Consider the following 25,830-nt stretch of genomic DNA (forward strand, 5'->3'; position numbering starts at 1 on the left):
CATTTCCTGGAAAATGCAGAATGGTTTGACTCCAGTAAAACATGGCTTTTTTCTCCCTTTAAGGTGCTTTAACTACTTTAACACTACGGACAGTAGGTTTAATCAAACGAAACATTCAGAGTTCTAACGAAACGAACATACCTACAGACAAACTGCCAAATCTTCGAGATGAAACTCACTTAATTCGTTCAAATATTAATAACGGTCAAACTTTCTTGACTTGGCGGGGCGGAGCGCTACCGCGCTCCTTAATCTAGTATGCCCGGGACCTTTATTGGAAATTTAAAATCAATCATTCAATCAATGAGATTGTTCAATCTAATCAACTTAAACTAATTTTACACTGACATTGTGGTCTCAGCCATAAAAAGATTACTGAAAAGTCATCTTACGTTATAGTCCGCGCGGAACTCAGCCTCCATTGTGCTCAGACGACGTAGTTCCCAGGATAACTCGAATGCCGTCAGTAGGGGATCTCTGGAAGAAAGGGCTATCAGGGATGGAGAGCTGAGGGCGCGATATGCGTTGATCCGTGCCTGAGAGTGACGTAAAGAATCGTGCTCACTGGACGCTACACACTCGTCACAACCACACCTGAGAGGATGAGGAAATTCAGCAAAGGTTCTCAAAGGTTTTCTCTTTATTCCACCAAAATTTGTTCTTACCTACTTTATATGGCTTTGTTTCCAGTTAAAGTGGGTCAATAGTAGTGTAGACGCACCTTAAAGAGCCAAGTTATTTTTCCAATACCGATTCCAATACCGATCTTAGTTATTTCCTTTCGGAAACGGAAACAATTTCCCTTCTTCAAGTTGACGAATTTCCAATGGTTTAGTACCTATAGACTCTTTTAAATTGCCCGGCTAAGCCCACCATCCTAACCCCGATAAACCTCTTGGAGAACCCAACGCAAACTGCCACCTTCCTTGATCTCATACTAGTCACACCAACCCTGGAACCTGTTAAGGATGTTTGTAGATCTTCTGCCACTGCTACAACAACAACAACAACAACAAACTCAACAAAAGCCTTATCCGTTACTTAGTGACGTAACTTACTTGGAAAATCTCCGCCATATACTGCACGCCTTGTCTTGTCCATCAAAATCGGGGTAGTCATCTCTCAAGTGATAACATTTGGCTCTCTCCAGATCAGCATAGTACCAGAGCAGTTGATTGAGACCTGATGGAAAATAGGAGCATTGTAAAAAAATAGAGACATTTAAATGACTTATGACCGATCTTAGCACAGAGAGTTTCTGTTAATCCAGAGTTAAAGAAACACTGGCCTGTGTAAATCAAATGGGTTACGTTACAGAAACCCCTTGACACTGTGTTAACACTCTGTGGTAAGATCGGCCATTAGAGACTTAAATCTAATCGCTACTCAATGACGGAGGCCAGCCACTCACGCTTAGACCGTCTGAACATGAATGGCCTTCATAGGAACTGCGCTTTTTGAAAACCTCGGAGAGGTCCGGAGGCCGCTCTGAAAATGCTCACTGACCAACAGCGCCAGTTATAAATCCCTCGTAGATTCTTATAAGTTTAACCCATCCTTAAGGGCAATTGCCCCTGCACCTAAGTCTCAGAGTGGACTTTTTGTAAATCCCTGCTCCAGGTGGTGAAACCGTTCCCCGATTAAAGACTACACCAGGGCCCAAAACCGGGTGAAATTTTTGATCCCCGTCAAGTCGAAAGCGGTCAGATCCACCAACCCGAAACTGGCCCAGAACAGTGACTGTGAGGTCTCGAACAAACTGAAAAAAGAATTTTACGTTGAGCGTGATTGGTATCCGGAATGCCAAGTTAGGTGACCATGTGGGCAATCGGGTGCTACTAACACCAATCATCTTTTAAATTCCAGTGTCCAACAGCACCCACTAACCTGGACGTCACCACACTTTGGGCGGACCCAACGGAGGCGGCACGCTTCCTTGACCTGAGGACGGCAGAGGAGGTCGATGTATGATGCTAATACAACAACAACATCTTTTAGCTCCATACCCCCAGCTACCTACTTACCCACCCTATTCCCTTGTACCTATACCCTATAGCTATCCCATACCGCTTTTACCTACCTACCTACCTACCTTCCCACCCCATTCTCCTGCTACCTACCTACTTACCTATCCTATTCCCTACTACTGATCCCGCTACCACTATTACTTACTTTCCTACCCCATACTGCTATACCTATAGGTACATGGGATTAGAGTGACTGCATTGGTCGGGATTCAGTAGGTACTGGAACTGTATACAGTTTGGGAATTTGAAACTCGGAGTGACGCAATGAATCGTGCTCACTGGACGCTACACACTCGTCACAACCACACCTGAGAGGATGAGGAAATTCAGCAAAGGTTCTCAAAGGTTTTCTCTTTATTCCACCAAAATTTGTTCTTACCTACTTTATATGGCTTTGTTTCCAGTTAAAGAGGGTCAATAGTAGTGTAGACGCACCTTAAAGAGCCAAGTTATTTTTAGGAACAGATTCCAATACCGATCTTAGTTATTTCCTTTCGGAAACGGAAACAATTTCCCTTCTTCAAGTTGACGAATTTCCAATGGTTTAGTACCAGAGTGACGTAAAGAATCGTGCTCACTGGACGCTACACACTCGTCACAACCACACCTGAGAGGATGAGGAAATTCAGCAAAGGTTCTCAAAAGTTTTCTCTTTATTCCACCAAAATTCTTTGTTCTTACCTACTTTATATGGCTTTGTTTCCAGTTAAAGTGGGTCAATAGTAGTGTAGACGCACCTTAAAGAGCCAAGTTATTTTTCCAATACCGATTCCAATACCGATCTTAGTTATTTCCTTTCGGAAACGGAAACAATTTCCCTTCTTCAAGTTGACGAATTTCCAATGGTTTAGTACCTATAGACGCTATTACGGCATAAGGAAAAAAGAAGCGTCTGAAGAGGGTAAATTGTCTCAGTTTTGGAAGGCAAAATACGAATTTAGTTCAGGCATTCCAAAAGAAGGTCACACTTTTTGAGTCGAAGGAAGAGATAACCTCAAATGGGGCCGTTATAGACTCCTTCGGTTTACCTTTTACTTTCCTTAACCTACAATAAGGAAAGCTTTCCCTGCGCTGGTCAGTTGGACAGCAGCAGAAAAGGACCATAAGGGCAATCACCTTATGAATGGTTCTCTTCGGTTTAATGCTATCCAGTTTACAATGCCAAACACCTTATTTCGTATGCAAATTCTCAGTTTTACCCACATTTCCGAGTTTTACCCACAGTTCCCAGTTTTACACACAGTTCCTAGTTTTACCTGACATCGTGGGGCATAGGCAGTGTGGCGCCTCTGTCCAGAAGGATCTTGAGAATTTCATAGTTGTTCATGTGAGCTGCTAAAATCAATGGTGTGATGTAGCGCTATCACAGCATAAGGAAAAAGGAGCTTCTGAAGAGGGTAAATTGTGTCAGTTTTGGAAGGCAAAATACGAATTTAGTTCAGTCATTCCAAAAGAAGCTCACACTTTTGAGTCGAAGGAAGAGATAACCTCAAATAGGGCCGTTATAAACTCCTTCGGTTTACCTTTTACTTTCCATGACCTACAATACGGAAAGCTTTCGCCGCGCTGGTCAGTTGGACAGCAGCAGAAAAGGACCATCCATAAGGGCAATCGCCTTATGAATGGTTCTTTTCGGTTTAATGCTATTCGGTTTAATCCAGTTTTCAATGCCAAACACCTTATTTCGTATGCAAATTCTCAGTTTTAGCCACATTTCCGAGTTTTACCCACAGTTCCTAATTTTACCTGACATCGTGAGGCATAGGCAGTGTGGCGCCTCTGTCCAGAAGGATCTTGAGAATTTCATAGTTGTTCATGTGAGCTGCTACCCACATTTCCGAGTTTTACCCACAGTTCCTAGTTTTACCTGACATCGTGAGGCATAGGCAGTGTGGCGCCTCTGTCCAGAAGGATCTTGAGAATTTCATAGTTGTTCATGTGAGCTGCTAAAATCAATGGTGTGATGTCGGGAGTGAACGTGGATGAAGAACGATCTACAGCTTCCCAACTCTGAAATGAAGAATAGTCTTACTGAGAATGGATAGGTGTGGAATTCCTAAGAACTTGATTGAAAACTCTGCAACTTTGTGAAACTAATAAGTAGGTGTTATACCTAGGATGATGCTTTTTAGATGTATTGGTTGCTACAAAAGATAGTTCTACTTCTATGTAAAAGTAACTGAATCACAAAAACGCATTATTTCGAGTTAGTACTCTTTAGAACCATCAGTGCTATGTTCTATCTGTTAGGTACACCTGGTAATTTGTAGTTCCCTTGTTTTCACTCACATAAAGCTTCTCTTGCCCTTGTTTTCCAACGTATAAAGCGTTCTACTTCTATATAAAAGTAACTGAATCACAAAAACGCATTATTTCGAGTTAGCACTCTTTAGAACCATCAGTGCTATGTTGTATCTGTTAGGTACACCTGGTAATTTGTAGTTCCCTTGTTTTCACTCACATAAAGCTTCTCTTGCCCTTGTTTTCCAACGTATAAAGCTTTTGCCCTTGTTTTCAGTCACATAAAACTTCTTCTACCCTTGTTTTCACTCACACATTAAAGCTTGTTCTACCCTTGTTTTCACTCACACATAAAGCTTGTTCTACCCTTGTTTTCACGTACATAAAGCTTCTCCTGCCTTGTTTTCACTCACATAAGGTTGCCCATGAACGTGTATTTTCTCTTCCCACTCCAGCAGTATTTCCACGGCCTCCACATATTCTTCTTTGATCGCATGGAGCAAGGCGTCTTTCACTTGAATGTTATATTCTAAGAGGATGTTAATGAGTTCGATATTCTCATTCTCGATGGCCGCTATTAGGGAAGATCGGTTCAGAGGATCCACGCAGTTGATGTTGAAGACTTCTGGCTGGTCTTTGAGCTCGTCTAGCATCCTGGGGGCAGTGAAGATGGTGTTTCATACACTAAAAGGTCACTCCGAAGCTTAGGTGTGGGGGCAGACAGCCCTAAATGATGGGTTAAAGCCCACTCCGAGGCATAGGTAAAGCTTGTTCTACCCTTGTTTTCCCTCACACATAAAGCTTGTTCTACCCTTGTTTTCCCTCACACATAAAGCTTGTTCTACCCTTGTTTTTACTCTCATAAAGATTGTTCTACCCTTGTTTTCCCTCACACATAAAGATTGTTCTACCCTTGTTTTCCCTCACACATAAAGATTGTTCTACCCTTGTTTTCCCTCACACATAAAGATTGTTCTACCCTTGTTTTCACTCACATAAGGTTGCCCATGGACGTGTATTTTCTCTTCCCACTCCAGCAGTATTTCCACGGCCTCCACATATTCTTCTTTGATCGCATGGAGCAAGGCGTCTTTCACTTGAATGTTATATTCTAAGAGGATGTTAATGAGTTCGATATTCTCATTCTCGATGGCCGCTATTAGGGAAGATCGGTTCAGAGGATCCACGCAGTTGATGTTGAAGACTTCTGGCTGGTCTTTGAGCTCGTCTAGCATCCTGGGGGCAGTGAAGATGGTGTTTCATACACAAAATGCCCACTCCGAGGCTTAGAAAATGGTATTTCATACACTAAAAGGTCACTCCGAAGCTTAGGTGTGGGGGCAGACAGCCCTAAATGATGGGTTAAAGCCCACTCCGAGGCATAGGTGTAGGGGCAGACAGCCCTGAAGGATCGGTTAAAGTTTCACGAATCTAGGAATGGTATTTCTTGAGGCTCAGTTTACTTTAGGAGATCCTACTTTTTTGAGGGGCTTCTACTTTATAGAACAAAGGATGTGAGTTTAAAGTATTGACTCGATTTTTCATTTGTCCCTTTGTTTGCGTGTTTCGCGATTAAACATATAAGTTTCCTTTTCGGAACGGCTGGTTTTCTCCTATCATCTGTTCGTTCTTTCTTCTCTTTCGGGACGATAAGACCTTAGCAGTTGTAGATTCTGTCCTCTTTCTCTCTTCGATAGTCGACCCGACTAAAGCGTAGCATTCTCTTGTTTGTTAAGATTTCATTTCAACTTACTTTCTAACAGTGGCGCAGTCACCACGTTCTGCCACCAGGAGAAATCTCTTCTCCTGTGGGGTAAGGGCGACCTCAACAGGTGCATCAACACAGTAGTCCTGTCGGGCAATGTTGTGGACGGAGCCCAGCAGCTCCTCTTTCGAATCGCCTTGCTTCATGTTGAAACAACTCTGAAATCAGGGAATAATGGACATCATCAGGTTGAAATCGACTGTTGAAGACAAAAACTATAAATGGGCGGAGGAACCATATCGACTAGTCATAATTGAAAGCTAAGTGGGAAAGAATGTCCTATAAGAAATTTCGGTAGAAAATAGCACATAATAGAAAGTAAAAAATCGGAAACCACCAGGACCCATTTCAAAATGCATAAAAAATATCTCGCCTGCTAACAAGATGCTCACCTAAATTAGGTCAAACAAAAAAAGTAAAAACAGGCCAAATTGGATTTACAAGTCCCCCCGTTTTGCTTCAGGGCGGGAGAGGATAGTATTGATTTTGAGTTCGTAACTTGGTGAGTATGAGTAATAGATAGGTATTACGAGACAGAAGGTCGTTTTAGGGGTGTTGAATTATTTTCGTATAATCGTTTCAGGTGTGAAGTAATCTCCAAGCCCATTAAAGTGCTATGCTATCAGGTACAGATGATTTTCTGTTGTTTTCAGCCGAAAAAAGATAGTTTTAAGAAAGTACTTGGTGGTAGTATATCGAATTCAGAGTGGGATAACTGTCTTGATGGTGTAGTGGTCAAGGTGCTCGTCTGGTAAACAGGAAGTTGCGGGTTCAGTTTCAGCCGAGGAATGTAATTTTATCGTCATTTATTTGAACATCTGACCATAGGTATAACAATAAGTTACTGAAGGCTTAGGTGGTAGAAAATGTCTCCGCTGTTAACCTCGTCTTTTGGTTACCTTCCACTCGAGAGTTCAGAGTTCATTATCATGACGCTACACACTTGGGCAATTTGGAGCTCCTGGGTTCAGTTTGGTAGTGTCCACTATCAGATGGACCAGAAGAGGCAACACTTTTCCCTTTGACACAAGAACACTATAAATTAAAGAACACCAGAAATTCAAAAATATCGAAATAGGTACCTACGAGTGCGAATTTTTGCCCAATATAGGAATAGGTTGGATTCGAGTTTGCGCTTGATTCGAATGTACTTACAAAGTACTTGAAAACATGGACATTGCTGATTTTACACATGGCAAGACTGACAATTAACTAATTTATTATTTACAAATTTGGAAAGTTACTGTTATCATGTAAGTAAATTTCGTCCAGACGTTTGTATGGCTTCATCAGATGGTCGAATGATTCCCCAATGTTCGATCAAAACACGTGACTGCTAACTCAGAGTTACCAGCAACAATAGAACAACACCCGCTAGATCACCGAAGTCAAGATACAATAGGTCCCTCTCTACCCCTACGGTGCGTGGAGCCTCCAAATGCCCTATTGGGTACAAAATCTGACGCGATATTTTCCTTTATGTATTTGGACCTTTACCAAATTTCAACAAAATCGAACAAATCGTTCGAAATTTTTAGTGAAACAAAGAGACGGACAATGGGAAAAAATCGTCGAGTTAAAACTTGGACCTTACTTCTTTCGAAAACAGCTGATAGTAAAAGAAGGTATCATCTGTGATAGTAGGTTTATATATTGGGCGTTTAAAGAAAGATTTTAACCAGCCTAATAGTTACCTTGGTTGGTAAAGCGTCTGCCTTGTAAGCGCTAGACCGCGGGTTTGATTCTCGCCTGCACAGATTTTATCCTGAAGGGATAAGGTTCTTTCTCGGTTCTTGGAACGGCTGGCTTTCTCCTATATTGTCTACCTTCTCTCTTGTACTTTCGGGACGATAAGACCTTAGCTGTTATAGAATTCTCTCCATCAAACCTAAAAAAAGTCTGTGATATTATAATGATTGTACATAGTGGACGTTTTGAGACAGCACTGACAGCGATGTAATGTTGAATTCACCACCACTTAATGGATCACTGAAGTTAAGTAACATTGCGCGAAGTTGGTATCTGAAGAAGTGGCCGTCTGGGCAATCGTGTACTGCTGGCTTTTCCCGGTCCTTCTCAGGCTGGGTGAGGTTAATGTAGACGGGTAGCTTATCAGCGTCACCGAATGAAGGGTAAACCTCAAGTCACTAAAGACTTAAAGACACGAATCTCCTTCAAGACTTAAACATCAGTGAGCAAGGAGACTATCAGTGAGCAAGGAGACTATCCGTGAGCAGTGAGCAAGGAGAGTTCTGATTTGAATAAACAAAACGCTTTCCGAATTTCAGCGGAAAAAACTCAAAAAACATTAAAACAAAACTAAGAAAGTTCGAACAAAAAAGAAAGAAGACTTTTTCTTGAAGAAAAGAAAGAGGAAAAGAGTTTTTCTTTCTTAATGTAGAAGAAAAATGAAAATGACAAACAATTAATATGGTAATTCTTTTCTGTGTTTTTTCGTTTAAATACAAAAAAATAATATACAAACAGCACTAACAAAAAAGAACAGTGAAGTTAAAAAAAGAAATGACATCACACCAGAAAAACAAACAACAAAATTACATGAGAGTTAGAAGAAGTTTTCATTACTAAAAAAGAAAGTAAAAAGAACAGTGAAGTTAAAAAAAGAAATGACATCACACCAGAAAAACAAACAACAAAATTACATGAGAGTTAGAAGAAGTTTTCATTTTACTGAAAAGAATTTAACAAGTTTGTTAGATACCTATACCTAAATGCCCTAAATACAGGGTACCTACCTATACCTAAATGCCTTAAATACAGGGTACCTATACCTAAATACAGGGTACCTATACCTAAATACCCTAAATACAGGGTACCTATACCTAAATGCCCTAAATACCTTTTCATTTTACTGAAAAGAATTTAACAAGTTCGTTAGATACCTACACCTAAATGCCCTAAATACAGGGTACCTATACCTAAATGCCCTAAATACAGGGTACCTATACCTAAATGCCCTAAATACAGGGGACCTATACCTAAATACCCTAAATACAGGGTACCTATACCTAAATGCCCTAAATACAGGGTACCTATACCTAAATGCCCTAAATACAGGGTACCTATACCTAAATGCCCTAAATACAGGGTACCTACCTATACCTAAATGGCCTAAATACAGGGTACCTACCTATACCTAAATGCCCTAAATACAGGGTACCTATACCTAAATGCCCTAAATACAGGGTACCTACCTATACCTAAATGCCCTAAATACAGGGTACCTATACCTAAATGCCCTAAATACAGGGTACCTATACCTAATGCCCTAAATACAGGGTACATATACCTAAATGCCCTAAATACAGGGTACCTATACCTAAATGCCCTAAATACAGGGTACCTATACCTAAATGCCCTAAATACATGGTACCTATACCTAAATGCCCTAAATACAGGGTACCTATACCTAAATGCCCTAAATACAGGGTACCTACCTATACCTAAATGCCCTAAATACAGGGTACCTATACCTGAATGCCCTAAATACAGGGTACCTATACCTAAATGCCCTAAATACAGGGTACCTATACCCAAATGCCCTAAATACAGGGTACCTATACCTAAATGCCCTAAATACAAAGTTTTCCAGTCAGGTAGGTAGATTAAAGTCTCTTTGTTGCCAACCTATAGTTAGATTGGCTTGGAGGGTAAGCGGTAGGTCGCTGGTTTGATTCCCACTCAGGGAAGAAAAAAAGGAGTATGGGTATCGATGGATCCAAAATTCAAAATGAAACTAAAAAGAAGAAGAAGAAAAAAAAGAAGAAGAAGAAAAAGAAGAAGAAAAAGAAAAAAAGAAGAAGAAGAAAACACATACATATTCAACTCAAATACCTAGTATTAGAAAGACCGAGATTTGCCTTATTCAAAATACCTACCTGGGATATTTCCTTCTCTCTTCATCCTTTTTCTATTTCTCATTATCATGCCTCCTCTCTCTCTCTCTCTCTCTCTCTTCCAACACAGTTTCATTTATCTCATTTCATAATCTTTATGGCTTTCTCCCTCTCCCCCTCCTCTCTCTCTCTCTCTCTCTCGTTTTCTTTTCTTAATCTGGATTTCTGTTGGGTGGTCGGGAAATTTATTTAATCCCGGACTAAAAGGTGTCTCAAACTGGGAAGAATGGGTGCAGGGAGGGGAGGAATAGGGTGCAGGGAGGGGAAGAATAGGGTGCAGGGGTGGGGTGCACGGGTGCACCTCCTAAATCAATTTAATTAACATCATTGTCCATGATAACTTCGTGTGGAAGTCACGTCGACAATTCTGTCCCAAAGTCCTGGCCTGTCCCGAAGTCCTATAGCCTGTACCGAAGTCCTGGCCTGTCCCGAAGTCCTGGCCTGTCCCGAAGTCCTAGCCTGTCCCAAAGTCCTAGCCTGTCCCAAAGTCCTAGCCTGTCCCGAAGTCCTGGCCTGTCCCAAAGTCCTAGCCTGTCCCAAAGTCCTAGCCTGTCCCAAAGTCCTAGCCTCTCCCGAAGTCCTAGCCTGTCCCAAACTCCTAGCCTATCCCAAAGTCCTGGCCTGTACCGAAGTCCTGGCCTGTCCCAAAGTCCTAAGCCTGTCCCAAAGTCCTAGAAAGAGGACAAGGAGAAAGCCAGCCATTCCGAGAACTAAACCGCTTATGATAAAGTTCGGCCCAAGTGTGAATCGAACCCGCAACTTAGAGCTGACAAGGTAGACGTACTGCTTTAAAATCTAAAATTTCACAGCTATTATCTCTAAATACACTCCTCATATGAGGGAGATACCTGCCCAACTTGGGTGAATATAGGGGTTCTCTTCTCTTATCATCAGGACTCTTATGGTCCGAATTTCTTTTCTTGAATTTAAATCCAAACAAAAGACGTCGTTCTAGTGGTGTGTCATCTATGGAAGCTAGGAGATCACCGCTTTCCTTCCTTTCTACTCTTTTTCGCTGCCCCGTGCTTTAGTTATGAGGATATTTCTTTGCTGAATACAAAATCAAATCATGAATTCGTTGTGGCAGAGCAGAGAGCTTCTTCACAACTTTTGTGGGTCCTCTAGAGGCTGATGGCACCCCGAAATTACAGAGCCGAAAAAACTTCAACCCTGCCGGGAATCAAACCCGAGACCTCCGGCGTGCAAGCCTCGTGTGATGTGATACTCACTCGTGCACGAGGGTTGCTAAACTTACATGAAGTGATTATTCAATCTTCATTCTAAGACCACCACCACCACCACCACCACCTGGATTTTTGAGGTTCTGAGTATAGTTCCCCTTTTAGAAAATTTCACGCTACGCCACTACAAAGGAGATTCTTTGTGTTTTCAGCCTTGCTGTTAATTTCTTCATTAATATGAACGTTGAGTATCTTGAGAAGGAGGTTTATGTGGGAGTCGGGAGTAATGTAGGGAGATAAGATACTGATGTTAGATATTTTTTCCCACCAAAGACTTTAGGTATCCTGAAGACAAAAAACATGATCTTTTTTAGGCGGCACCAAAAAATCTTTGGTAAATTATTCTAATCATGAAAATGAAAATCCTATGTAGTTTTTTAGTCCGTCCTTCCTTTATTATTACAATAGTAATAAAAAGGTATAAGGGACGGACTATTGTATTCGCTTCGGTGTCGTCATGGGAGTAGGGAGTAATGTAGGGAGATAACATACTGATGTTAGATATTTTTTTTTCCACCAAAGACTTTAGGTATCCTGAAGACAAAAAATATGATCTTTTTTAGGCGGCACCAAAAAATCTTTGGTAAATTATTCTAATCATGAAAATGAATTTATTATGTTAAGGCGGTCTCTTCCTGATCCCTTGTGTGCCGCGTCCATTTTAATTTAGGACTATTGCACTGCAAGACAGCAAGAATGAAAATCCTACCTATGTAGTTTTTTTTTCTTTTTAATAATAGGTAAAATAGGTAAATAAATATCTAGGTATTAATTTTGATGAAGATTTCCAATTTTAATTTTGAAATTTTCTAGATGATAAATTAGTGCCTGACTGCCTGATGGTACATTTCAAATAACAATGGCTAAATGTGCGGAAATGTGTTATTTGACCATAAATTAAACATAAAAAATCTAGAAACAGTTGAAAAAACAATACAAAGAGAATAAAAATCCGAGTCAATATTGTGTTATAATTTCCCAATGTGTCACTACAGAGTTTTGTATATTATTTTTGGACATTGATAGTTTAATGATCACTGAGGAGGGAAAGGGAGGTTGATTTATGACTCATTTTAATTTCAATACTATAACACCAGCTCCTCCTCCCTCTTTTCTTCCTCCTCCTCCTCCCTCTTTTTCTCCTCCCCCTCCTTCTCCTCCTTCCCTCAATCCCCAAGTCCTCATTCTAATATTACTCTGGGAACCCTTTAGGGCCTTTAGCTCATCATATTGTTGAAAATATTTCCAATTTTAATTTTGAAATTTTCTGGATGATAAATTAGTTTAATTAGTGCCTGACTGCCTGTAAATTAGTGCCTGACTGCCTGATGGTACATTTCAAATAACAATGGCTAAATGTGCGGAAATGTATTATTTGACCATAAATTAAACATAAAAAAAATCTAGAAACAGTTGAAAAAACAATCTCTCTCTCTCTCTTTTTTTTTCTTCTTAGTTTAGTTAGTACCTCATAGACTTTTGAAAGAAACACAGTTTTCGTGATTGTAAGTTGTAAGTAGATGTTTGCTTTTTTTTCTCACCTTCTTTGAAGTGTTGGGTAATTTCACCAAAGTTCTGAGTGACTGCAACTAGAAGAGAATAAAAATCAGAGTCAATATCGTGTTATAATTTCCCAATGTGTCACTACAGAGTTTTGTATATTATTTGGACATTGATAGTCTAATGATCACTGAGGAGGGAAAGGGAGGTTGATTTATGACCCATTTTAATTTCAATACTATAACACCTCCTCCTCCTCCTCCCTCTTTTTCTCCTCCCCCTCCTTCCCTCAATCCCCAAGTCCTCATTCTAATATTACTCTGGGAACCCTTTAGGGCCTTTAGCTCATCATATTGTTGAAAATTCCCTCTTTTCTTCCTCCTCCTCCTCCCTCTTTTTCTCCTCCTCCTCCTTCCCTCAATCCCCAAGTCCTCATTCTAATATTACTCTGGGAACCCTTTAGGGCCTTTAGCTCATCATATTGTTGAAAATGTCTCCTGAATTTTCTGTGGTGAAACGTGAAACTCAGATCTTCAAAATTTTCGTGGATATCACGGCATCACAGCATTACTAAGAGCCTCCTCGGCTAATTCTGTCTCTAATTTTGTACTTCATATCCCCTGAATTTTCTGTGGTGAAACTGAGATCTTCAAAATTTTCGTGGATATCACGGCATCACAGCATTACTAAGAGCCTCCTCGGCTAATTCTGTCTCTAATTTTGTACTTCATGACGTAATTTTTTTTATCGCTAGCTCCCAGTCTGTATTAGTTTTCTTTTTACTCTGGTAATGCCGCCACTAGTCGCCAAAACTGGACATCTCGGAACTTTGACCTTAATATAACCAATTAATGTGAACTTTGCCAGAAATGCCATATACATTGTACAATACCAACAGGTTATCTTTTTTCAAGACCAAAACCATTAAAATCGACTGCTTGTTTCAAAAGATATGAGTTTTCATGTTTTCCCTAAAAAAAAGCCCACTTTTTTATGTCCACTTTTGAAACTGGACTACTCAATTGTTTATTTTTACATAGCGAATCACAAGGGTCCTGAGAGGCCCACTTTTTTATGTCCACTTTTGAAACTGGACTACTCAATTGTTTATTTTTACATAGCGAATCACAAGGGTCCTGAGAGATGATGTGAAGTTTGATTTAGTGTAATTATTTCATTGGTGACGTCACAGTATGACATAAATCAAGTCCGGAATTGTGTTATTATATTTCCATATTGTCCTCTCTAATGAATTGGCATGATATATTGGCCTTGGAAACAATACAATATGTGGAATATAATCTTCTACATTTTATTTTAATTTTATTGTCATGTCGCTCTCGGGGTGGGGGGAGTATTTTGAAAGCTACAAACTTATGAGTGTTTCGTACTGTATATATCATCTGTGATAGTAGGTCTGACTCTGTATATTGGGCGTTTAAAGAAAGATTTTAGTCAGCCTAGTTATCTTGGTTGGTAAAGCGTCAGCCTTGTAAGCGCTAGATCGCGGGTTTGATTCTCGCCTGCATAGATTTTATCCTGAAGGGATAAGGTTCTTTCTCGGTTCTTGGAACGGCTGGCTTTCTCCTATATTGTCTACCTTCTCTCTTCGCTTTCGCGACGATAAGACCTTGGCTGTTATAGAATTCTCTCGATCAAACCTAAAAAAAAGTCTGTGATATTATAATGATTGTACATAGTGGACGTTTTGAGACAGCACTGACGGCAGCGATGTAATGTTGAATTCACCACCACTTAATGGATCACTGAAGTTAAGTAACATTGCGCGAAGTTGGTATCTGAAGAAGTGGCCGTCTGGGCAATCGTGTGCTGCTGGCTTCTCCCGGTCCTTCTCAGGCTGGGTGAGGTTAACCCATAAGAGCCGAACTTTTCTTTTCTTCCATTGGATCTTGCTGAAATTTAACCGCTTCTATCTCCGGACTTGTACTGAGTAATCAGATGAAAGAAACTTGACTGACGCGAGTTGACACAAACAGAGAAAGAAATCAAAGAAATGACTCTCAGCAAAATACAAAAAACGAAGACATCAGCTCCCATGTTTCTCGGAAAAACCTCGTCATCATCAGAAAAGGAAGGTAAAATTTTTTCAGATGAAAGGAACTTGACTGACGCAAGTTGACGCAAACAGAGAAAGAAATCAAAGAAATGTCTCTCAGCAAAATACAAAAAACGAAGACATCAGCTCCCATGTTTCTCGGAAAAACCTCGTCATCATCAGAAAAGGAAGGTAAAATTTTCCGCTAATAATAAAACAAGGTTTCGTTTTATTTGGGGAAAAAGTCGCCGCGGGCGGGTTGTGTGATACCTTTGTAATTATTCAGAAGACAATATTATCCATGTTAGAACTCAACGCTATAGAAGAAGCTCTTGTCATCCAGACTCTTCGAACTAGGGGGTCAATGAACAGTGGAACTCAAGAAAAAAAGGACCCCATGAGGCCTCAAAGGTCCGAATTAGCCCAAAATCGAATGTAATGGCCAAAATTCTTCGCCTGCTTAACGCTAAACTACACAAAAGTTGAAGCTAAGCTACATTTTCAGGAATGATGGTAAAAAGAATTTCCCAATGCGATGTTCCAATGGAGGTTTCACCGTTCATTGAACTATCTAACACTAGGGACGGTACACCGGACAAACATCACCGCACCACGACGGTGCTGGCGCGGTTGTGGTAATTTGTGTCCTGACTTCAAGGTGTATTTGGTCCAAATGTTAGAATAAGAAGAACATTAAGAAATGGGGACTAGGTGAAGATGATTTGTGCGACTGTGGATCTATCCAAGACGAGGCCCATCTTCTCGTCTGCCCAAACGTAGGTGCTACCTGCAACGAACAAGACCTGCTGCTGGCAAATGATGCGGCGATCCAAGTCGCAGAATATTGGAAGAGGAGGATACGGAAAGTAAAGTAAGTACGGATTGTCTGGTGAGTTGTTTTCCCTGAAGAGGCAAGGACTTATCAGAAGGATTGTACAGACACAAATGAGAACTGGGCCTGTCCGCCGTGTCGGGATATCTGCAACTGTTCAATATGCAGGAATAGAAAAGGTTTGCCTCCTACTGGAATAATGACGCCGCTTGCTCTGACCAAAGGGTTCGAAAGTGTCAAGGACTACTTGCAAGAAGCGGAGAAAGGAGGGCCCAAAACCGGGTGAAATTTTTGATCCCCGTCAAGTCGAAAGCTGTCAGATCCACCAACCCGAAACTGGCCCAGAACAGTGACTGTGAGGTCTCGAACAAACTGAAAAAAAGAATTTTACGTTGAGCGTGATTGGTATCCGGAATACCAAGTTAGGTGACCATCTGGGCAATCGGGTGCTACTAACACCAATCATCTTTTAAATTCCAGTGTCCAGCAGCACCCACCAACCTGGACGTCACCACACTTTGGACGGACCCAACGGAGGCGGCACGCTTCGGCAGAGGCAGAGGAGGTCGATGTATAATGCTAATACAACAACAACAACAACAACAACAACAACAACAACAACAACAACAACAACAACAACAACATCTTTTAAATTGCCCGGCTAAGCCCACCATCCTCACCCCGATAGATCTCTGGGAGAACCCAACGCAAACTGCCACCTTCCTTGATCACATACTAGTCATACCAACCCTGGAACCTGTTAATGATGTTGATAGATCTTCTGCCACTGCTACAACAACAACAACAAGAACAAACTCAACAAAAGCCTTATCCGTTACTTAGTGACGTAACTTACTTGGAAAATCGCCGCCATATACTGCACGCCTTGTCTTGTCCATCAAAATCCGGGTAGTCATCTCTCAAGTGATAGCATTTGGCTCTCTCCAGATCAGCATAGTACCAGAGCAGTTGATTGAGACCTGATGGAAAAAAGGAGCATTGTAAAAAATAGAGACATTTAAATGACTTATGATTATGACCGATCTTACCACAGAGAGTTTCTGTTAATCCAGAGTTAAAGAAACACTAGCCAGCCTAGTTAGCTTAGTTGGTAGTGCGTCTGCCTTGTAAGCGCTAGGCCGCGGGCTCGATTCCCGCCCGGGGCGGATTTTATCCTGATGGGATAATGTTCGTTCTCGGAACGGCCAGTCTCCTATCCTGTCTTCCTTCTCTCTTCGATTTCGGGACGATAAGACCATAGCAGTTACAGTTCCCTCTGTCAAACCTCTTAAAAAAAATTGTTCAAATAAAAAAGAACATAAACTAAAAGACTGCACATTTATTGTTATCCTATTATTTTCTGGGATTAAGAGCAAAACATACTCGTAGGTATCATTTCTTAATTCGTAGGTATTATTTTACACTCTGGTGTGTTAGGTGAAGTATTGAAGATGTTACCTTTTCAGCTCAATGTAATTGCTTCCTAGCTGTTAGTTTTCCTTAACATTCCTCTCATCTCTACAGCCATCCTGTCAATACCTCCCCAGTTACTTTAGACTTGCCTCCTGGCTTAGTCACTCTAGCTGCGGCTTTCTCACTCGGTTCCACGGCTTTTGTACTTGTGCTTTTCGTCTCATCCTTATCTCCTGTGGCTGCTGCTTTTTCTGCCGGCTTGGGTTTCTCCACAGCTGCGGCGGGTTTAGGTGGCTGTTTATCTGCCGGTGAAGGTTGCGGAGCAGCTGGCTTGGTAACTGATGGGGTCGGGGTGAGGGGTTTCGCATCAGGAGGTGGTGGGGCAGGGGATTTGGTCGGTGTCGGTGGCTGCACTTTGGTTTCTGGAGGTTTCAACACGGGTCCTGCTGCTGTTACCGGTTTGATTTCAGTCTTGGCCGAGGCAGGGTCAGGTGTGGGGGTCCTTCGCTCATTCGGATCCTCAGGGATAGGGGTTCGACTTCGGAAATCTTTCTCTTCAGCCAGCTTCTTTATATCTTCAGGCGCTGGTAACTTCTGCGACGTGATGCTGGTGGTTCGTGATGGAGGCTTAGGCCGGGGACGCACGATAGAGCCCTGCGGCGTTTTCTCATTTACCGTCACCGCGCCGTCTGCAAACACATCGTCTGCCAGTGACTTCTTGTCTGCTATTTTATCTGCAAACTCCTGTCGTATCTTTGGCATCTTGAACTTGGCGTACGCAACACGGGCGGACGGTGGCATCTCAGATAGTTTCGGATTATACTCGATCAGTTTCTCTGGATCCATGGAGGTCAGGGCAGAACCTTGGTTCTCAATGATATGTCTTCTCAAACTCTGCCGCGAGCGACGGATTTGAGCTTCGGATGAACTACCAATAGGATCGCGTTTCATTGACTTCTGCTTAGCAATGGCATTCCAGTCCTTCTTCTTACTGCCTGCGCCTGTCGCTTTACGTCCGATGGCTTTGGCTATCTTACTGAACACATCTTTGCCACACAGAACGGTTTGACTCCAGTAAAACATGGCTTTAACTCAAATATGTAGATTTTTTCTCCCTTTAAGGTGCTTTAACACTACGGACAGTAGGTTTAATCAAACGAAACATTCAGAGTTCTAACGAAACGAACATACCTACAGACAAACTGCCAAATCTTTGAGATGAAACTCACTTAATTCGTTCAAATATTAATAATTTAGTATGCCCGGGACCTTTATTGGAAATTTAAAATCAATCATTCAATCAATGAGATTGTTCAATCTAATCAACTTAAACTAATTTTACCGAGATGAAACTCACTTAATTCGTTCAAATATTAATAACGGTCAAACTTTCTTGACTTGGCGGGGCGGAGCGCTACCGCGCTCCTTAATCTAGTATGCCCGGGACCTTTATTGGAAATTTAAAATCAATCATTCAATCAATGAGATTGTTCAATCTAATCAACTTAAACTAATTTTACACTGACATTGTGGTCTCAGCCATAAAAAGATTACTGAAAAGTCATCTTACGTTATAGTCCGCGCGGAACTCAGCCTCCATTGTGCTCAGACGACGTAGTTCCCAGGATAACTCGAATGCCGTCAGTAGGGGATCTCTGGAAGAAAGGGCTATCAGGGATGGAGAGCTGAGGGCGCGATATGCGTTGATCCGTGCCTGAGAGTGACGTAAATCTAGGAATGGTATTTCTTGAGGCTCAGTTTACTTTAGGGGCTTCTACTTTATAGAACAAAGGATGTGAGTTTAAATTATTGACTCGATTTTTCATTTGTCCGTTTGTTTGCGTGTTTCGCGATTGAACATATAAGTTTCCTTTTCGGAACGGCTGGTTTTCTCCTATCATCTGTTCGTTCTTTCTTCTCTTTCGGGACGATAAGACCTTAGCAGTTGTAGATTCTGTCCTCTTTCTCTCTTCGATAGTCGACCCGACTAAAGCGTAGCATTCTCTTGTTTGTTAAGATTTCATTTCAACTTACTTTCTAACAGTGGCGCAGTCACCACGTTCTGCCACCAGGAGAAATCTCTTCTCCTGTGGGGTAAGGGCGACCTCAACAGGTGCATCAACACAGTAGTCCTGTCGGGCAATGTTGTGGACGGAGCCCAGAAGCTCCTCTTTCGAATCGCCTTGCTTCATGTTGAAACAACTCTGAAATCAGGGAATAATGGACATCATCAGGTTGAAATCGACTGTTGCAGCTCCTCTTTCGAATCGCCTTGCTTCATGTTGAAACAACTCTGAAATCAGGGAATAATGGACATCATCAGGTTGAAATCGACTGTTGAAGACAAAAACTATAAATGGGCGGAGGAACCATATCGACTAGTCATAATTGAAAGCTAAGTGGGAAAGAATGTCCTATAAGAAATTTCGGTAGAAAATAGCACATAATAGAAAGTAAAAAATCGGAAACCACCAGGACCCATTTCAAAATGCATAAAAAATATCTCGCCTGCTAACAAGATGCTCACCTAAATTAGGTCAAACAAAAAAAGTAAAAACATCTATCACAAGTAAGATGTGTTTTAGTACCTAAAATGGGATAAATAATAATTTGAAAATTCTAAAGATTACTTTCTTTATTGCTGTATTACTAATAATAATTATTTATTATCATTATAATTATTTATTCATTGAGGCTGGGAGCAAAAAAAGTAAAAACAGATAGGCTATCACAAGTATCACATCTTTTAGTACCTAAAATGGGATAAATAATAATTTAAAAATTCTAAAGATTACTTTCTTTATTGCTGTATTACTAATAATAATTATTTATTATCATTATAATTATTTATTCATTGAGGCTGGGATTTTGTATAAAAAATAGACGTAAATGAATCTCGCGATGTTTTCGTTAAAACTAAAAATCACATTTTGTGCAGGTGCAAAAAATTTCAATTTCAAAACCCGTCTTCCCAAATTGGGCTGGAGTAATTATTTAAAAAATCCCAAAATTTGGACAGATTGATTGATTGGAGATTTTGGGAGTTAATCATGATTAAGAGATTGGCTTACCGTAATGGCTCCCACAAGAATGGCAATTATACACATACCCTTTGGGCAAACATGATATATTGGGGAAGTTTCTCTGTAATGGGGTCACGAATGGTTTTTAATTCAATTAGATGCTGATGTGGCCAAATTGGATTTACAAGTCCCCCCGTTTTGCTTCAGGGCGGGAGAGGATAGTATTGATTTTGAGTTCGTAACTTGGTGAGTATGAGTAATAGATAGGTATTACGAGACAGAAGGTCGTTTTAGGGGTGTTGAATTATTTTCGTATAATCGTTTCAGGTGTGAAGTAATCTCCAAGCCCATTAAAGTGCTATGCTATCAGGTACAGGTGATTTTCTGTTGTTTCAGTCGAAAAAAGATAGTATATCGAATTCAGAGTGGGATAACTGTCTTGATGGTGTAGTGGTCATGGTGCTCGTCTGGTAAACAGGAAGTTGCGAGTTCAGTTTCAGCCGAGGAATGTAATTTTATCGTCATTTAGTTTAACATCTGCCCATAGGTATAACAATAAGTTACTGAAGGGTTAGGTGGTAGAAAATGTCTCCGGCGTTAACCTCGTCTTCTGGTTATCTTCCACTCGAGAGTTCAGAGTTCATTATCATGACACTACACACTTGGGCACTTTGGAAGTCCTGGGTTCAGTTTGGTAGTGTCCACTATCAGATGGACCAGAAACCAGAAGAGGCAACACTTTTCCTTTGACACAAGAACACTATAAATTAAAGAACACCAGAAATTCAAAAATATCGAAATAGGTACCCACGAGTGCGAATTTTTGTCCAATATAGGAATAGGTTGGATTCGAGTTTGCGGTCGAATTTACTTACAAAGTACTTGAAAACATGGACATTGCTGATTTTACACATGGCAAGACTAATTTTACAAAGTACTTGAAAACATGGACATTGCTGATTTTACACATGGCAAGACTAATTTTACAAAGTACTTGAAAACATGGACATTGCTGATTTTACACATGGCAAGACTGACAATTAACTAATTTATTATTTACAAAGTTGGAAAGCTCAAATTCCGAAAACGAAGGCCACAAATGTTCCTTGTTTTTTGTTTTTTTTTTCCTCTCCCTTCCCTTTCTCTCCAACAGCAATCTTTCTGTATCTCCTCTCTCCTTTCTTTCTCACACTCGTCTCGTTTGCATAACGGTGTTATGTGACTTACCTAACCAGTAACACTATGACAGACACATAGGACTGTAACATTCATTACCTTTACCGCTACCTACCCTATTGTCTACTACCTACATCCCTTCTCCATACCTTCCCCACAACTGTATCACCTATGTACCTACCTGCTCCATACCCCCCAGCTACCTATTTACCCACCCTATTCCCTTGTACCTATACCCTATAGCTATCTCATACCGCTTTTACCTACCTACCTTCCCACCCCATTCTCCTGCTGCCTATACCTACCTTCCCACCCCATTCTCCTGCTACCTATATCTACCTTCCCACCCCATTCTCCTGCTACCTATACCTACCTTCCCACCCCATTCTCCTGCTACCTACCTAATCTGGTTTTCTCATATTTTGAGTGAGTTCGAGTGAAAGAGAGCGTGAGAGTGCGAAGTGAGTATGAAATGGGACGAGAAGAGGTAGGTTAGGTAGAGCTTAGAGCGAGAGGTAATTTGGGAGCGAAGTTTAATGGTTTTTGGAAAGGCAAAGAGCAAGGCCCTGTGATTTTTATTTTTATTTTAATTATTAAATTATTTCGATTTTTATTAAAAGTTAATTTTGGAGTCAACTGGCATAATATTATATATTCTTCCTTTACTTACCTTTGGGTACTTACCTCCCCTATTTGGATATTTGGAAATAAAAAGATAAGTAACATTGTCAGTTATTATAGTTTAAATCGCCTTTTTATTTCCGGGCCTTGGCCCGGATTTCCACTTTTGTAACCCTAGCGTCACACATTCAACGTGCTATCGCCGCGCCTTTGGCTAATCCTAATAGGTACCTTACACAATCATTAGTAATGTCATTATTTCCAAGTAATGATGATGAAAAATCAGAAAACCCGGAATTCCATCATTAGTAATGACATTACTAATGATCATGTAAGGTACCTAAGGATCGAGGATAAGTGAAGAGATTGAAAGAATTTAAAATGCAGAAGAAACAACTTGTAAGGATAAACAGGATGGGAAACCTTTTAGTTAAACATGTCTGCAATCCAGCACCTCCGGTTGAAGACGTAGAGCAGAGGTTCTCAAACTGGGGGGCGTGGGGACAAATCAGGGGGGCGCGAGCTTTTCCTATAAGAAAATCAAATTTATACCAAAATTACCTACCAGGTACTTAGTCTCCAACTCTAGTATCTTGAGATACGTCCAGCGTAATCATATGTATATCAAACACCTAGAAAAATATTCTGATTATGCTTGAGCCACTGAGGTTGGTTCGTTTTGTTATTTCATAAAACCTAAACCTATAAATAGGTAACCTACTTACTTGAATATAAAAAAAATCTCAAAGTTTCAAATTCTCTTTTTGGTAAGGTAGGGGGGCGTGAAAAAATGAGAATATGCCCAAAGGGGGCGCCATGCAAAAAAGTTTGAGAACCACTGACGTAGAGAGTCAGTGCTCTTGACCACTCGGCTACAGAGTTGGGCAAGAATATCTTGACTGGACCGGACTGCGTTCCTGAAAAAGACATTGCACATTTGGCAAAATGTTTGATATTACGGGAATATTTACCTGCCTAATACCTACCAAGAAAACTGTAGAGTGGAGAGTTGAATTTCGCTATGCCACGCCTGTTGTTTTTCTAGCCTAGGAAAATATTTGCCGTCCCACGTTGAGAAGGACAGGGAAATAATGAAATTCTTATTATACCTACCTAAGTAGGTATTATTAAATTTTGTATATTTTTTTTCTATCAAATCGAATGACTGTTATCATGTAAGTAAATTTCGTCCAGACATTTGTATGGCTTCATCAGATGGTCGAATGATTCCCCAATGTTCGATCGAAACACGTGACTGCTAGCTCAGAGTTACCAGCAACAATAGAACAACACCCGCTAGATCACCGAAGTCAAGATACAATAGGTCCCTCTCTACCCCTACGGTGCGTGCATAGGTAAAAATAATATGCCGAGGGGTTGGGTAAGGTAGGGGGGGCGAGAAAAAATGAGAATATGCCCGAAGGGGGCGGCATGCAAAAAAGTTTGAGAACCACTGACTTAATGGATCACTGAAGTTAAGCAACATTGCGCGAAGTTCGTATCTGGTGAGGTGACCGTCTGTGCAATCGTGAGCTGCTGGCTTTTCCCGCGGTCCTTCTCAGGCTGGGTGAGGTTAATGTAGACGGGTAGCTTATCACCATCACCGAATGAAGGGTAAACCTTAAGGTCACTAAAGACACGAATCTCCTTCAAGACTTAAACATCAGTGAGCAAGGAGACTATCAGTGAGCAGTGAGCAAGGAGAGTTCTGATTTGAATAAACAAAACGCTTTCCAAATTTCAGCGGAAAAAACTCAAAAAGCATTAAAACAAAACTAAAGAAGTTCGAACAAAAAAGAAAGAAGACTTTTTCTTGAAGAAAAGAAAGAGGAAAAGAGTTTTTTCTTTCTTAATGTAGAAGAAAAATGAAAATGACAAACAATTAATATGGTAATTCTTTTCTGTGTTTTTTCGTTTAAATACAAAAAATAATATACAAACAGCACTAACAAAAAAGAACAGTGAAGTTAAAAAAAGAAAAGACATCACACCAGAAAAACAAACAACAAAATTACATGAGAGTTAGAAGAAGTTTTCATTTTACTAAAAAGAATTTAACAAGTTCGTTAGATACCTATACCTAAATGCCCTAAATACAGGGTACCTATACCCAAATGCCCTAAATACAGGGTACCTATACCTAAATGCCCTAAATACAGCTCGTCTGCCCAAACGTAGGTGCTACCAGCAACGAACAAGACCTGCTGCTGGCAAATGATGCGGCGATCCAAGTCGCAGAATATTGGAAGAGGAGGATACGGAATGTAAAGTAAGTACGGATTGTCTGGTGAGTTGTTTTCCCTGAAGAGGCAAGGACTTATCAGAAGGATTGTACAGACACAACTCCTTTTCAGATGTCATAACGTTTCTGGAGCAAGGTGGAACAGAGACAAAAGTGGGAGTAAAAAGGATTTGGAAATCAAAGAGCTTGAAACGTTTGTTATTTATAATTATGAGAAGGCAGGGCCGCTCCCTGAGGGGAGTGTGTGTGTGTGTGGCTGCTGTCTGCGGCCCCATTCCCCTAGGGCCTGGGAGCTTCAAGGGGAACCCCCCAATAAATCAGCCCCAAAGTTTAAATGGAAGATGAAACGAAATCGATTCCGATGGTACGTCATCTTGGATTTCCAATGGTTGAGTAGAGGCGCTGTCAAGCCAAAAGAGGGGAAACAAATTTCACGGTCTCGCTATAGGAGACATTAAACAGAGAGTAGACTAGTGTCTATCTGTGGATTCTGTGGGACTATAAACAGGAAGGAGAACAGCTAACCCGAACCAGCCTAGCTAGCTGGCAGTTCTTCAAAGGGTTCTCTCTGCTTTAATACAAGTCCTCACGGCGATTGACTGCGGTTCACTAAAGCTAACTTAACATGGCTGTGTGGTGGATAAAAAACACATCTTTTCTTTACTCTGCCATCACCATTCGGCTAAAACTGAAGCCACTTCAACAATAACTCTGATGAGGCTATGGGCTGCGGTTCACTAAAACTAACTAAACATGGCTGTGTGGCGGATAAAAAACACATCTTTTCTTTACTCTGCCATCACCATTCGGCTAAAACTGAAGCCACTTCAACAATAACTCTGATGAGGCTATGGTCGGGCCTGGTGAGAAGGTTATCAGAGACATAAAGACTCCTCGAGGTTTTCACGAGACATGAGTTCATTAGCTGATATATACAGGGTGAGAGTCAAGTTCGTAAACCCTTGAATAACTTTTGAATGGCAGAGGATACCCCCTGGTATACGGAGTTTTAGAAATACCCTGTAACTGTATCGAAATGAATTTACGTTTATTTTAATCCGTTCACGATGAAATCCGCTCCGGGCTGGAATCAAACCCGCAACCTAGCGCTTACAACACAGATGCTCTACGGCCCAAGCTAAATAAGCTGGCGACATCATCTTGTACCTATACCAACGTAGACAAGTAGACATACAACATCTTGTATGTAAGATAGTCCTGGCGTTCCCAGTTCATAGGATATTCTGATTCTATCACTCCAGTGTAGATGTTTTCATATAATGATTTTAAATTGGTGATCTTTTCGATGTCACTCAGGACATCATCTTCAGGCCAATATAGCTTTTTTTTTTACATTGAGAGTGATTTACAGAGGGAAACTGTAACAATCAGAGTCCATGTCCTTTTTTTTTTTTTTAGAGGTTTGACAGAGGGAACTGTAACTGCTATGGTCTTTTCGTCCCGAAATCGAAGAGAGAAGGAAGACAGGATAGGAGAAAGCCAGCCGTTCCGAGAACGAACATTATTCCGTCAGGATAAAATCCGCCCCGGGCGGGAATCGAACCCGCGGCCTAGCGCTTACAAGGCAGACGCACTACCGACTAAGCTAACTAGGCTGGCTCATGTCTTTTTTGATTGCTTTAGTAGAGGATTTTTCTTTGCTGAATACAAAATATCTAGAATCTAGACCATATAATCAAACAGTTTTGTCATAGATGTATGTAGTCACAAAAGATCTAACCAGGTAGCAGTGACCAAGGGCGTTTATTAAAGCCG

General features: G+C 40.9%; 1 protein-coding gene across 1 annotated transcript; it reads right to left on the bottom strand.

The window, feature by feature from the left end:
- Positions 1-383: 383 nt before the first annotated feature.
- Positions 384-6,186, bottom strand: LOC108252237 (transient receptor potential protein). Its single transcript, XM_017443559.2, has 4 exons — positions 6,022-6,186; positions 5,264-5,504; positions 3,895-4,037; positions 384-594 (listed from the first exon to the last, which is right to left on the bottom strand). The coding sequence occupies exons 1-4, from the start codon at positions 6,177-6,179 to the stop codon at positions 384-386; spliced, it is 753 nt and encodes a 250-aa protein (XP_017299048.1). The 5' UTR covers positions 6,180-6,186.
- Positions 6,187-25,830: the final 19,644 nt, after the last annotated feature.

The sequence above is a fragment of the Diaphorina citri genome, unplaced genomic scaffold (assembly GCF_000475195.1).
Source record: "Diaphorina citri unplaced genomic scaffold, Diaci psyllid genome assembly version 1.1 scaffold356, whole genome shotgun sequence".
In the NCBI taxonomy this organism is placed as follows: Eukaryota; Metazoa; Arthropoda; class Insecta; order Hemiptera; family Psyllidae; genus Diaphorina; species Diaphorina citri.

What these genes read in the sequence shown, in the direction of transcription:
- LOC108252237 (XM_017443559.2), bottom strand. Translation starts at nt 6,179, where the DNA reads ATGAAGCAAGGCGATTCGAAAGAGGAGCTGCTGGGCTCCGTCCACAAC. An exon ending in ACGTCCATGGGCAACCTTAT is followed by an intron (nt 4,038 to 5,263) that starts GTGAGTGAAAAC and finishes TCTTCATTTCAG; the next exon opens with AGTTGGGAAGCTGTAGATCG. An exon ending in CCTATGCCTCACGATGTCAG is followed by an intron (nt 595 to 3,894) that starts GTAAAACTAGGA and finishes TCATCCTCTCAG; the next exon opens with GTGTGGTTGTGACGAGTGTG.